We start from the raw sequence: 14,076 nt of genomic DNA, 5'->3' as shown, positions 1-14,076 counted from the left end.
GCAACGGGTCTTTCCGTTTCGACAGCGCAGACAATGGCTGGCTCATCCAGAGCGTGGCCGGCAAGAACACGCCCGATCTCGATACGTTTGTCGAGGTGATGAAAGAGATTCCTGATCGTCGCAGGGTCGTCGTTACCTACAAGCACCTTCGTGACCTGCATACTCTCAACACGACCGTTATCAATGTGGACAGGCATTGGTCGGCCAAGATGAAGATGGCGGTGCGAAATGACGAGACTGGCCTTTGGGACTTTTCCGATCTGGGTGATGCTTTGCCCCCGGTTCCGACGGTACCTCAGTCTGGCTCCTTCATCCAGCTCGAGTACACATCAAACCCTGCCGTTGCCGACCTGGTCCGCAGCTTTGTGCTTGTCAACTGTACCATGCCAGTCAAACTGGACGGCTTCCCGAAGAATCGCAAATGGGGCATGGGGCTCGTGATAGACGCTGACAAGGGCCTTGTCATCATCTCGAGGGCTGTTGTCCCCCATGATCTTTGTGACGTAACGGTCAGCATCGCCGATACGATTTTCGTGGACGGCAAGGTTGTTTTCCTGCATCCGCTGCAAAACTATGCCATCATCCAGTACGACCCAAAACTTGTAGATGCGCCTGTGCTGAGCGCCAAGCTGAGCAGCGAGCCCATCTCTCAGGGAGCGTCCACCAACTTTATCGGTTACAACAGACTGGGCCGCATCGTGCATGCGACGACAACAGTGACGGAGATCACACCAGTGGCGATTCCTGCTAATTCGGGAGCGCCAAGGTACCGCGCTGTCAATGTTGACGCCATCACTGTCGACACGAGTCTCAGCAGCCAGTGTGGTAGCGGCGTTTTGGTCGCAGCTGATGGTTCTGTGCAGGCCCTATGGCTGACGTACCTCGGAGAGCGCTCGCCGGTCAGCAACCGCGACGAGGAGTACCATCTTGGTCTCGCGACACCGACACTGTTGCCGGTGATCTCTCAGATCCAGCAGGGTGTTCTGCCCAAACTCAGACTACTCCCTGTGGAGTTCCGTGCCATCAAGCTTTTGCAGGCGCGTGACATGGGCGTCTCGGACGAGTGGATTCGCAAGGTCACCGAGGCCAACAAGACGCACCACCAGCTCTTCATGGTCAGCAACCGCACCTTTGAACGGACGGAGCAGCCCGGCGCGCTGCTCGAGGGCGACATCGTCCTCAGCCTCAACGGCAAGGTGATTACGAGGGTGTCAGAGCTCGACGTCATGTATTCGCATGAGGTTATCGAGGCTGTCGTCGTGCGTGTTAAGCAAGAAATGACGATCCAGGTGCACACATCGGCCGCGGACGATGTCGAGACGGACCACGCCGTGTCATTCTGTGGAGCCGTCCTCCAGAGGCCGCATCATGCCGTCAGGCAGCAGATCAGCAAGCTGCACAGCGAGGTCTACGTCTCGGCACGCACGAGGGGCTCCCCTTCGTACCAGTACGGCCTTGCTCCCACCAACTTCATCACCCACGTCAATGACAAGCCGACGCACGACCTGCCGGCCTTTCTCGCCGCGGTGGAAAACATCCCGGACAATACTTGTGAGTCTACGAATACTTTGATCATGCTTCGTAGCAATTTGAGAGCTAACGGAACTCGTAACAGATTTCCGCCTAAGAGCCTGCACGTTCGACTGTGTGCCATGGGTCATCACGATGAAGAAGAACGAGCACTATTTCCCGACCATGGAGTGGATCAAGGACGCGTCGGACCCTTCAGGCTGGCGACGCAAGACGTACGAGCACGGCAAGGTGTTCGATGGCGAGACCGTCGACGGCATCAACGCCGCCACGGGTGAGGACGCGGATATGGGCGAGGAGGACATCTTGCCGGCATGAGGCAGGCAGGGGAAGGAACGCAATGTGGTGCAAGATGGCGGCAGGGAGGACAGTACTATGCCCTCCTGTCGTTTGGCGTCGATGACGTCTTTGGGAAGCTTGAAGGGCCGGATACCAACAGATGTGTTTTTAGTAGAGGGACGGGCAAAAAGCTCTTTGCCCAGTGTGTTTTGAATGTGTCATCAATGCTGTAAGATGAGAAAACTGACTACATACTACGCGCCTTGACCGTATTTGCTGCTGCTTGTCCTGTTTTCTGTTTGCGCGTCCGTCGCTGTCGTATCTTGTAGGGTCCTTCTGATGAACTCGGCACTCTCGAGCTCCTAGGCGCCGTGGATGGCCAAACGAAACGAGCAGCCGAGGCTGCTAGCCTCGCAACGGTATGACCTACACAGACATCAAAGGCAAGCCAGTGAGAGACGCGGTCGAAAATGCGAAAGTTGCTGGTTCGTACAAGTACGGTCCAGCGAACAGGCAACGGCGTGTCCAGATCGACAACCGCCATGATCGAAGGCTACAAGACCTTTGCGTCCCTCACGATGCTCAGTTGTCAAACAGTCATCATCGTCTTTGTTATTGTCATTATAGGAAACGCGCAGCCATGTTGATGGCGAGCCACGCTGCATACACATCCTCTTCACCCCAGCCCGTAGGCGTGAGCAATGAGAAAGAGAGAGAAAGTTTTCCATCCATCGAGGAAGAAGAAGGATTACAAAAATTCCCTAGCCAGCCGAAGCCAACTAGGAGTGGTCTTAGTTATAGTTTTCAACTAGCAAAAACACGATCTCGGACGAATCCTCACTGATACGCGTAAAGCCCTTGCACTCAGATGGAGAAAGGAAAGGAACCAAAAGTCTAAAGGAGGCGGGACGCGACGCGGTTTTGTAGGTCCACCCAAGGCGGTGAAGTGCGGCAGATCAGTCGGTGCCTGCATCTGCCTGAGCGTTCTGCCCTTTTCCCCTGACACGGTACGTACCTAGGTACCTCACATAGGTGCCCACACCTCATGTACAGCACGCCCAGCACGGTGCTTAGACGGGCGGTCGGTCTTCTTGGTCAGCCAATTCGGGGTCCGGCGACTACATCTTGAGATCCCCCCCCCCCGAGGAAGAAGCTCCAGACGAAACGTACAGCGCCGCCCATGCGCGCCGGACCGCCGTGAAGATGCTGTCCTTTATCCTGATCCAGAACCGACAGTACGTTCCTCGCTCTTCGGACCTTCCTTAGCCACATGGCTGGCCCCGTTCCCGCCCGTCCCGTACCGTCGCTAACATGCACCCCTCCTTCAGGGGGAAAACCCGCCTCGCAAAGTGGTACGCCCCATACAGCGACGACGAGAAGATCAAGCTCAAGGGCGAGGTACGCTTGCTTCCTCTACCTCCCACAGTCGCCCGAGTATCCGCTCTCACCATGTCTGACAATGTTCATCGTCCCAGGTCCACCGTCTTGTCGCTCCGCGCGACCAGAAGTACCAGTCCAACTTTGTCGAGCACCGCAACAACAAGATTGTCTACCGCCGCTACGCCGGGCTCTTCTTCTGCGCCTGCGTCGATACCAACGACAACGAGCTCGCCTACCTCGAGGCCATCCACTTCTTCGTCGAGGTCCTCGACTCCTTCTTCGGCAACGTGTGCGAGCTCGATCTCGTCTTCAACTTTTACAAGGTCTACGCCATTCTCGACGAGGTGTTCCTGGCCGGTGAAATCGAGGAGACGAGTAAGCAGGTTGTGTTGACACGACTGGAACATCTGGACAAGCTGGAGTGAACGAACAAAAGGAGGGAGAAAGCATGAGGTGAATACAACATTCAGGGCGGCTGCATGGAGGATGGAACTCATCATGACTGGGAGGGCGTTGGGCGTTCAATTGAGTTAGGTCTATTTCTTTTCTAATTATCCCTGGCAAAGATCTTTTAATGCCATGATTCATCGGATTTCTATGTGCATATTGTCTCGCTTGCGGTCATGGGATCACGCCATGGCCCGCGACGTACGGCCGCCACAGCTTTTCGCAGTCAACTCGGAGGCCAGCCCATCCAGGAATACATCCGCCCGAATGACAGCCCGTTCTTCGTCAGTTTGCGAAATGGGGGCCCCGATGCAAACTCCTCTGCGCTCTTCACTCTGGCAGGGCTTGTCATCCACGCTATACCACGGCCAAAGGGGGCCAGTTTCGAGCGGCTGATCGTTGACAGGGCTTGGGGTTCGTATCAAGGCGAGACGAGGTCTGCATATGATGGTATCTTTAGGGTCTGGTGATGGCAACTGTTGGTGCGGCGAAGCTCGCGCTTTTCTTTCGCGTCTATTGTCGCGATCTTGACCCGGTGATTTTCTCAAACGATCGTGTTCCCAAACGTATAGACATGTCTTGTTGTGTATTGTTCATGCCTTCGTTTTGGCCTGAGACTTCTTTGTTTTCGTCGGGGAAAGGCTTGTCGCGTCGTTCGTCTGTCGAAGAGCCGCTCCGTGGAGGCGCTCAGTCAATTTCTGGCGCTTGCGGTATGGCGATCCCTCGTCGAAGGGAGTGTGGTCGACAACATCTGCTCTGTCGCAGCCTCCGGTCTTTGGTACGGGTCGCACGAATGAGACGAGGACGATCTCCTTCTTCTGATCTGTAGCCTTGGGTGCCTTACCCGACCGAGAACGGGGTCGGCTGATCCCCTGAACTTCGGGGGGAGCAGGTCTCTGGGAGATGCTGGGGCCTGGAGAGCTTATCTCGAGTTTCGGATCATTTTCTCGATGGGAATATTTTGCCAGGGAGGTGTGGAACAGCATTACAAGCCATTTTGAAGCACGGGGTGGCAAACCGGCTTATTCCTTCGGACGCCTTTTGCTCTTTTGCCATCGTATGTGATGTCCATGAGTCGCTCCGCGATGTTCCAAAACTTAAGAGTCGGTTGCCGGTCTGCCATCTCCGCGGTATGTTCTGATTTTCTTGGATCGGGTAAAGTGATCCAAGACCTTGTTTTTGGGACAGCCTAGACTGGCAAGAAAACCAACCCATTTTCGAACAACGGGAGAGTTGCTCTTGTGGTTGACGAGAGGAAGGTGCGGCACCTGTTCCGCCATCCATTCGGCCGCGCCCACTAGGATGGCATCTTCGTCCGATATCCCATTCTCGAATTGACGCCGTAGCTGATTTTGAAAATCACCTTGGGGGGCATGTCTGATATACACCAGGCCGGGAAGTCCTAGCTTGGCCAAATCGCTATCGTCCATAGCCGCGGCGTGATTGTTCTTCCTGCTTTCAGGTCGAAACAGCCACAGCGGGACGCCTCGTAGGAGTTCCAACAAGAGGAGTGAAACCTCGCGGCGTCGTTGTTGGACGAGCTCTCACGATGCGTGCTTATGGGGAAGAAGACCACCAATGTCTGGTGATGACCTTTAATGCAAAACATGTTATGAATCACTGGCTGTTGCTCTTTATACGTAGGAGACTGAACGTGTCTGCATTTGTTCCAAGGCTCGGATGCAAGGAGCAGCAAGAGGGCTGAAGGGAACAATAGGACTACAGACGACCAGCGCTGACTAGTTGATCAGCCACCAACTCCTTTCATATGGGCCTTAACAGGTAGTAAGCTTCAGTGACGCCTGCCTTGATATTATTCCGAAGTAAGGGAATGCTTTCCAAGGTTCTGAGAGTGCAAATCATGATTGTGAAGCACAGCGATGCAAAGCGTACGTCTTGGTAAGCTAGGTAGTCACATCAGACATAGGTCGGTCCATTCAGCAACGATAAACAGGTCCTTGACCAGCTTTCAACAAAATAACAAAACATATGCTCGCTAAATATGAAGCATCCAATCCCAAGAGCCAGCCCATTGAACCGAAAACACCATCATCGACATGTTCAATGCTACAGCTTTTTCAAGGCGGCGAACCTCCTTTCGAGCTCAGCAATGTCGGGTACCGCGCCACCAGGTCCATTGGAGTCCGTCTTCTTCTGTGCGTTGGCCATCTTTTGGTTCGGTTTCAGGTTCAGCGAGCTGACCTTGACCTGCGGATGGACATTGTCAGTTGTCATTTTGGGCGGATTGACCGTTAAAGGGCTGCTCGGGCCCCCGATCGTCCTTGGCGGAGTGGCCTTGCTCAGCATCTCCTGCTCCTTCTCGGCCTTGAGATCCGGCTCCGCAAGAACCTTCTGACCGCCGCCTCCACCGCCTTCGCCATCCTCCCCGGGGCCGTCAGTGTCGTCGTCGTCGAGCAGGTCTGGCGCCTCGCCGAGCTGTTGGCGCTTGGGCCAGTCGACGTTGTATGCTCGCGCAATCTCCTCGAGGTATCCCACGACGAGCTCCTCCCGCGGCGGCGTCACGCTCAGCTTCTTCACAATGTTTGGCGCCACCTTTCCGTCCGAGTTCTCCATGGCCGACATGACAAACTCCTTGCCGTACTTTTCGGCGAGCAACGTCCGCACGACCTGCAGCTCCTTGATCTCCGTCTTGGGCGCGGCGTACATGATGCTCTTGATGGCCTCCTCGAGACCGGGGTCGCACGTCGAGCCCTCGAGCAGGCCGGCGCGGGCGATGAGCAGCTCGCAGTACAACTCGAGGAGCTCGTGCAGCTCGTTGGTGATGTCGGACCGGATGATATTCTCGACGCGGATGCGGGCGCTCTCGACCTTGCCGACCTCGAGGAGCTGGGCCATGGCGCGGCGCTGTGTCTTGCCCAAGGCCTCATCGCGCTGCTGGACCATGCGCAGGCGGGCGATAGCCAGCTTGAGCTGGACCTTGAGTTTGGTCTGGATGGCGCGCGCGCGAGTTGCGTCGTTAGCGGGGTCTACGTCATTTGCAGTGGCGGGGGATCAACGCGGGGTCACTTACGATTAAGGACGCAGGAGGGGGAGGCATGATGGGCGGCAGCCGTCTAGAGCGGTTTGAGATGCAGATGTATGTGTTCGATCAAGGGGGAATGTCTGGGAAAAAGGCAGAAATAAGTAAGCTGTTGCCTGAAGGTCAAGTCTGAAGAGTGTAGTGTTTGGCAGAGTCAAAGGTGACAGGCAGACGATCGCAAGCCAGACGGATTGACGGGAGCAGGCCCGGGCGTTATCTAATCGCCCCAGACACCTTCAAGTGGAGAGTGGGAGTGCTGTTGCTCGAGAGCAAGCGACGGCGCCTGGAGGTTCAGGCGGAAGACCTGAGTGCGGGGATCAGTGGCACCAAAGGATGCTGTGTACCCCACTGTGTCTGCCCGGACAGTCCTTGATGCCTGTAGGGTAGGTACCTACCGACCTAAGTACCTGGGTAGTTAGGGAATGCCTGCACATACAGGCTGCTGAACAAGCAAAGTTCTCACAACCATGTTGCTCTCTCGTCTATCAGGCGACTATTCACGTCCCCTGCTGGGATGACCAGTATCAGAAATCGAGGATTTGCATCTTCTCGGTACCCAAGTCGAGGCTAGGGCTTGCAAAAAATGATGAATGCCCAATATGGACCTGTGAGCTTGGTCCAACTCGCTCGGACAGCTCGCTTTTCGTGTTGGGTAGGTGCTGCAGAGACTTCTTCGTCTGCATGAGACCTGTCAAGCATGTCTTATGCATGACATATCCGTCATCTTAGTCGATCAAGATGGTAGGCACCGTGATATTCATCAACATGGTGACATGCTACCACCGAATTACTCATGAACGAGACATGTCAGAGCCTTGTCTTGGCCCCAGTCCTTGCTATTCAGCTATCTTGGTGTGTCCACTAGTACAGGGCACTTATCTTGGCCATGTTGACCTTGGATCCCTCCAAGGATCTCTCTCTCTTCTCTTGGGTCCTTCCTTGAATCAACTCCCCGGAACCGGACCCGGTTTCCAGAACACACGACTCGCGCGCCCCCGTCAATGCTACATGTACTCACCTTGGCAGATGACTTCACCTCATTCCAGATCCACGTCTGCCTGCCACTTGCGACCTAACATTCGACATCTTCTTGCCGGCCCGCGAACGATGTGCCCAACGCTGCCGAATATTCCTGCCCCCATTCTTCATCCCACCAAGACTTAGACTTCCACCATATTCAGATCAAAGCCATGGAGTCATGGGGGTCGAATTTGCATACCTCGGGATCGTGATTCTCAATTTCCAGCAACCGCATCTATCGATTTATTGTCTGAAGCGCATTCACGGTCTGCAGGAAGCCACTTGCCTCCGTGGCTCAACGTACAGCGTTGGCCAACTCAGCAACGGATATGGCTGAAGCCGAGGCGGCGCCTACAAAAGGACTGCGACATGGACACAGACCGCGATGGCTTCATTCCGGCTTTCTCAAGTCACGCGCCTGGTCCGCTGCAACATGGACCAACCTCCGAAGCAACAACCTATGGCGGCGCGTCGTCAAGTATTCCATAGCGACGACTCTCACCATCATCATTGTCCTGATCCCTGAGGTTGTTGCCCTCTTCCCCGGCACTACTTTTCTGGCCCCCTTAACAACCGTCTTCGCCAACCCGGGCCAACGAATGGGCGCCATGGTCGAGGGACTACTCCTGACCCTTGTCGGCGCAACAATGGGAACGGCGTGGGGCTCGCTCGGTCTCTGGTTATCGAGCCGGGCCGTCGATGACAACCTCCAGGCCGCGTTCGCTATTCGAGCTCTCTTTCTGTTATGTGCCGTTGTTCATCACGGATATCTTCGCTCGTCCAGCCCGAGGTTGATCGTCTACGTTCTCTTTCACCTAACTTCCTCTACCATCATCCTCATGGGCCCGTGGCGGGCGCTCACGAGCACCATCGTCACGTATGTTGCCTATCCCATCTTGATAGGAATGGTGGTCACTTTCTTGATCAACTTTTCCATCTTCCCGGAGCCTTCCAACGACTTCCTCGCCCACGCCACCATCGATGCCATTGATCAGACGACGCTGGCCGTGACGCGCTCCACAAACTGGTTCCTCAGCCCTGGGGATGGCCCAGACAAACCCCGGAGTGACCACCCGGCCGAAGCCTCGCCGAGCACGGCCGGCACCGTGAAAACATTAGTTGGTTCGAGCGCGAAACGACCTTGGTATCACCATCTTTGGTCCGGATTACGGAATCCCTTGTCCACACCCGGATCGAGAGCGCCCGTCATCAGCGCCCCCGCCCAACACATTGGCCTGGCCGCACTGACGGCCAGCAAAGCTGCGCTGCGGTCAGGCCTGCAGCGCTGCCGCGCTGGGCAGTCCGAGGTCAACCTCGAGATTGCCATCGGCCCCCTGCCGCCCTCCAGCCTCAAACCCATCACCACGAAAGCCATGCCTGGTCTCGTACACAATGCCGTCATGTTAATCGGCGCGTGCGAGAACAAATTTGTCCTCCTAGGCGACGGCGAACCCGACGATGCCACCGATACCGAGGACGAGGATCCATTCGTGCGGCCGCTCCAGCGCGCCCTCGGCCCTTGAAGAGCTTCTGGGCCCTAGAAAGTTCAGAAACCCGACGACGCTGGCCGAGGAAGATCCTCTCGACGCATTGGAATCCGTCAAGCGCTGCGCGAGCTGGAAGCAGGCGATCCCGAGGTTCTCGAAGCCATCATCAAGCGCATCCAGCTGCCGACCAAGGACTTTACCGAGGCGCTGCGGCAGGCCGCCCTGACGGTGACGACGAGCCTAGCGTACTGCTACGGCCTTCCAAAGCTGAAGACGGGCATGCCGACGCCCAAGAGGATCATCCTCGAAGAGATGGACATCCACATTGACGCCTTCATGGACGCCATTGCCATCTACGACTTTTGCTCCACGGAGGAGCTCGAGCGCGCGACCACGACCAAGGACGGAGAGACCGATATCATGCCCCGCATGGAGACGTTTCTCGTATCGTCCTTCCTGCTGGGCCTGCGGCAGTCGGCCGTACACATGCTGCAGCTGCTGCGCTACGCTCGTCTCCTCGTCGAGAAGCGCCACAGGCGGCACAGGATCAGCATCCACTTTCCCGAATACTTTGGTTGGCGACAGTGGCTGTCGACCGGCGGCGAGAGGGATGCCATGGTTCTGCCGCAGACGATGCGCAAGAAGGGCCGGTCGGGGCGAATTCCTACACCCAAGGAGGAGAGTAGGATGGAGGAAGAAGGCACTGTTGAGGAGCTCGACAGGCCTCTCGCACGGCAGAGAGCTGATGTGGAGAGTGTGCCAAACGTACTGGAAGCGAGCTTTCAACACGCAAAGCCGCCATTTCCGACTCCGCCGACAACGAATGACGAGGTGAAGAGGAAGAAGAAGGAAGAGCGGCGTGCCGCAGCGTCCGGAGGCATCACCAGCCGCATCCGGGCGCGCGTGGCCGACGTCTACGAGTCACTCCAGAGATCGGACGATGCCATTTATGCGATTAAGCTTGCCATCGCCTTTTTCATCATCAGCTGGCCGGGCTTCATCCCGTCGTGGCACGAGTGGTACGCGAAAGTCCGGGGTGTCTGGGCGCCCCTGCAACTCATCCTGATCTTCGAGGTCGTTATCGGCACATCATTTTTCGTCTTCATCCTCAGATTGGTAGGTGTCACCTTCGGTTGTGTAATGGGATATGCGGCGTGCGTAGCCGGCGGCAGCCACAGAGCGCCCCTGGTAGTTATTCTGGTCATCGGAGTGGTGCCATCTGTATACATCCAGCTCGGCACGAAATACGTCAAGACGGGCATGGTGGCAATATCCTCGATGACGGCTGTCGCTTTAAGTATGTTTCCCTTGCCGAAGTCAGCTATGTTGACCTGCTCACGATCTATAGCAACCGTCAATGAAAACACCGTGTCACACGTGAACCTCTACACACGATTAGTGACCTTCTTCATCGGCTGTTCGGTTGGTCTCCTCGTGGAGCTCATTCTTTACCCCGCCAGAGCTCGCGACAGGATGGTAGAGTCCCTCTCAACCTCGATCAAGCAGATGAGCAGCATGCAGACAGCCATCGCCCGTAGGCGTTGACAACCCCAAAGAACCTTCAGTTGCGCTCAGACAAGGTTCAGCAGCGCTTCGAGCGGTCTCGGGAGAAGGCACAGGGCGCATTATCGGCTGCAGAGACATTTCTGCCGTTCTGCCTGACAGAGCCACGGCTCAAGGGCAGCTTTCGGCAGCTGCATCCAATTTACCGGGAGATCATTTACGTCCTGCATCAGATTGTCGACCGAATGGACAACATGCTCCAGGTGCGGCGCGTCTATGGCAGCTCGGTCCTGGAGGAGCTCAACACCGAGGTACACGCTTACCGTCGCGCCGTGGCGGCATCCATCGCCATCGCTCTCTTCGTCGTGAACCAGGCGCTGACGACGCGCATGCCGCTGCCGCAATTCATCCCTTCGGCACGCCTGGCGATGCTACGCCTCATAAACCGTGTCCGGCAGGCTCTCACCGACAAGGCTGCACAACACAGCGAGATGGCCACTGCTGCCGGCGGGGCGGGGAAGGGCGGGATGCGGAATTACATGGCAAGCATGCAAGGTCCCGAGAGGGTACTCGCCGAGGACGAGCGCACGGCACGAGTAGTGACGCAACACAAGTTCCTCAGCTGGAATGCAAACGCAGCGGGGCTGATGGAGATTATTGAGTACCTTGAAGAGCTGGTGGAATTAGCAAAGTTGCTAGTGGGAGTCAACGCGTTCAGAAGCGGCATGTTGGAGAAGCCGACGTTCAAGGAATATGCGAAGAACGTCAAGACGAGAGAGGTACCGGTCGATGAAGACGACGCGGCAGCAGGCGCGTCCTTGACTAAGACCGAGTCACGGAGGTCGGGGACAAGGATCAAGAGGCCTGGGACCGGGCTGTCCGGGCTGGCCAGACAGAACACGGGACAGGCAACAGCAGAGGTCGGACAGGGGCCAGATACGGGTCTGTCCAGGCCAGACACGGCCCGGCCAGATACCGGTTCCCAGAGACTCGATCAAGGACTGCAGAGACACGATACGGCGTTGTCCACAGGTCGGCAGGCTGCAGCAGAGCGCGGAGACACAGGCCTACACCTGCATAGGACCTGGACCAGAGGCAGTCGAGCGCGTTCAGACAGCCTGGAGACGGCAGTGGAGGGCGAGGCAGAGATCCCGCTGAGTCTCCGACGTGTGTCTTCCCGGCGCGCATCGGCACGAAAGCGGCGGCCGACGGTAACGGGAGCGGGGACTTGGCGACGAGATGATGACAAGGGCAAAGGTATTGAAGAGGAGGACGAGCGATAGGGGTGCGCGGAAAGCAACGTTGCGGCCGTGCGCTGGTGTCGTATGGTAATGGCGGGTGCCTGGCGGCTTTGTTTGTGTTGCATGATACCAGGGGGTTAGCGTTTGAATTGCACCTAGAAGTGCTGCCTGCATGTTGGTCAAGGTTTGTGAAACCCGAGGACCCGTCCTTTCGATGGTTGTTGAAGAAGGTTCAGGGGTAGCCTCCATCATGAAGGCGAGGGTGTACTCCATCGTGAAGGCCATGGACAGGCAACCATTTTTGTCGTGCACTAGCGGCGCGATTTTGAATCGCTAGTCCAGTGTGACGGCGGTCACCAATTGCCCAACCGATTCTCGCCTGTTAGACAATGGTGGGTGACCACGCATGACCCAGGCTCTTCATGCCGCGCCGGCTCGGACGGCTTTTGGGGAAGTTCGGGGCCGAGGAGACAGAGAAAGCGGAGGATTACATGTAGTCGTTGGAGGAGTGGATGAATTGGACTTGTCCAACGCGGCGGAAGAGCCGATGTGGAAGACGAATCGGCGATCTCTCGAATGGGGGCGTTCCCATCTCACCCAGTAGCACGCTGTGTCTCTTGAGCGCCTCGTGGCGTCACTGGACTCTGTGGTACATGTGTCACTCTTATTGGGGTAGCGCCTTCCAACGGCATGCGAATGTGGAGCAGAAGCTCCGCAGCCACTGCCCAGTTTGGTGCGATGATGACGCTCCTTCCGTCTCCAGGCCTGCATTGGCATCTGGAAGCGGGAAGGAACGAAGGTAGCACGCAGCAAGGGCAGCCAGCAGCAAGGGCACGAAGGAAGGAAAGACATGGTGCAGACGGTCACGATTCCAGGGCAGCTCTGAGAATTGGAAAGCAGTTTTGGCCAAATACCCCGAGTCGAGGGATTTTAAGATTCAACTGCGCATCACATTGCTTCACTCCAAGGTACCACCGCAACCCTGAAGAACGACAAGCTTTCGTTGGCATCTGCGACGTCGCTCAACCCGAACCCGATCTCGTATAATCCGTACCGACACCACGCCTGCCGTACCCCTCGGGTTCTCTGGGTCGCTGGAGACGGGGACGCTCACAGAACGCGAGCCAATGGAGCCCCTTGACCCGAGCCACGGCGGCTTGGGCAAACTGCTTCCCAAAGCCATCGTGGCCAAGCGACGACGACGGAAGAGACGACAGCAGCAAGAGGGGCATGAACAAGCCGACCAGGCGACCCAAGACTTCAGGTCTTCGCTCTTTTTTGAAGACGGTGATGGCGATCAGGGCAGCGACTACACCGACGGCGACAGCAGCTCCATGGATAAAAGGCATAGCTGGATCAGCAGGGCGGATCAGAGTGGCAGCAACAATGCGCATCCTAATAGCAACAGTGCAGCAAGTGTGAGGGCAGATCATGACTCGTAAGTTGCTTCTACCCATGTTTCTTCATCTTCGGATCCCCCCCTCTGCCCGCCGTCAGTGGGCCTGTCAAAAGATGTTCTAGCCGTCAGCTACGGGCTCGGGTTCCTCGTTCTTGAAGCAGCGACCATCCCGGCGCCTGGCTGGCTCCGAAGCTTCCTCCCCACGTCCCGTCCTCGCTGGTGCCCCTTGCAGGCATCCATCATGCCCTGGAACGCGCCATGAAAAGCGAGACGACGAGACGTGGTGGAAGCGAGTGCGCGCGAGCTAAGCCCAGGCTGACTGCATTTCCCCTGTGGCCCTTGCGCTTGCACTGCGCGTGCACTGACGTCTGCTACCTGTATTCATGACCCCATCGCCCATAACCCACCACCCACCCACCCACCACCACCACGCACCTATCCCCGACCACCTCCGTTTCGTTTCGGTTCTTGGCTGACCTGGCATTTTCTCATCTGGTTGCAGACCTGCATCACCTCCAGCACCAGCATCTTCATTCGTGCCAGCTTCCACTTCTGCTTCGCCTCAAATCGCCCCCCAGCCACGACCACCATCATCATTCAAGTCCCGCCCCGAAACAATCTCAACCCACCCCTCCCAGATCGGCTACCTGACGACATCGTCCCCCATCATACAAGCTACCATATTCCAGAGCCCCAGGGCCTGGACCAGACAGTGCCCGACCTGCGTCCCGATCCTCCACCGCACCCTTT

General features: G+C 56.9%; 4 protein-coding genes across 4 annotated transcripts in view; 3 read left to right on the top strand and 1 right to left on the bottom strand.

The window, feature by feature from the left end:
- Positions 1–1,848, top strand: part of VDBG_01032 (PDZ domain-containing protein) — a gene marked incomplete at both ends in the record, with an annotated part of 4,108 nt that extends 2,260 nt beyond the window's left edge. Inside the window, 2 exons of the mRNA XM_003009303.1 lie at positions 51–1,551; positions 1,616–1,848. Coding sequence (XP_003009349.1) covers positions 51–1,551; positions 1,616–1,848 — 1,734 coding nt within the window. The remainder of the gene's footprint in view (positions 1–50; positions 1,552–1,615) is intronic.
- Positions 1,849–2,925: 1,077 nt separating this feature from the next.
- On the top strand, positions 2,926–3,769 carry VDBG_01031 (AP-2 complex subunit sigma; the record flags this gene model as incomplete). The annotated part of the gene is made up of 3 exons (XM_003009302.1): positions 2,926–3,044; positions 3,138–3,207; positions 3,285–3,769. 3 exons carry the CDS (start codon positions 3,013–3,015, stop codon positions 3,612–3,614), a joined length of 432 nt encoding a protein of 143 aa, XP_003009348.1.
- Positions 3,770–5,703: 1,934 nt separating this feature from the next.
- Positions 5,704–6,694, bottom strand: VDBG_01030 (DUF292 domain-containing protein; the record flags this gene model as incomplete). Its single annotated transcript, XM_003009301.1, has 2 exons — positions 5,704–6,585; positions 6,668–6,694. 2 exons carry the CDS (start codon positions 6,692–6,694, stop codon positions 5,704–5,706), a joined length of 909 nt encoding a protein of 302 aa, XP_003009347.1.
- Positions 6,695–8,025: 1,331 nt separating this feature from the next.
- VDBG_01029 (conserved hypothetical protein) lies at positions 8,026–11,969 on the top strand (the record flags this gene model as incomplete). Its single annotated transcript, XM_003009300.1, has 3 exons — positions 8,026–9,186; positions 9,247–10,480; positions 10,849–11,969. The coding sequence occupies 3 exons, from the start codon at positions 8,026–8,028 to the stop codon at positions 11,967–11,969; spliced, it is 3,516 nt and encodes a 1,171-aa protein (XP_003009346.1).
- Positions 11,970–14,076: the final 2,107 nt, after the last annotated feature.

Source organism: Verticillium alfalfae, genomic scaffold (assembly GCF_000150825.1).
Source record: "Verticillium alfalfae VaMs.102 supercont1.1 genomic scaffold, whole genome shotgun sequence".
Taxonomy (NCBI): domain Eukaryota; kingdom Fungi; phylum Ascomycota; class Sordariomycetes; order Glomerellales; family Plectosphaerellaceae; genus Verticillium; species Verticillium alfalfae.
This window is presented reverse-complemented; position numbering and strand designations above follow the sequence as displayed.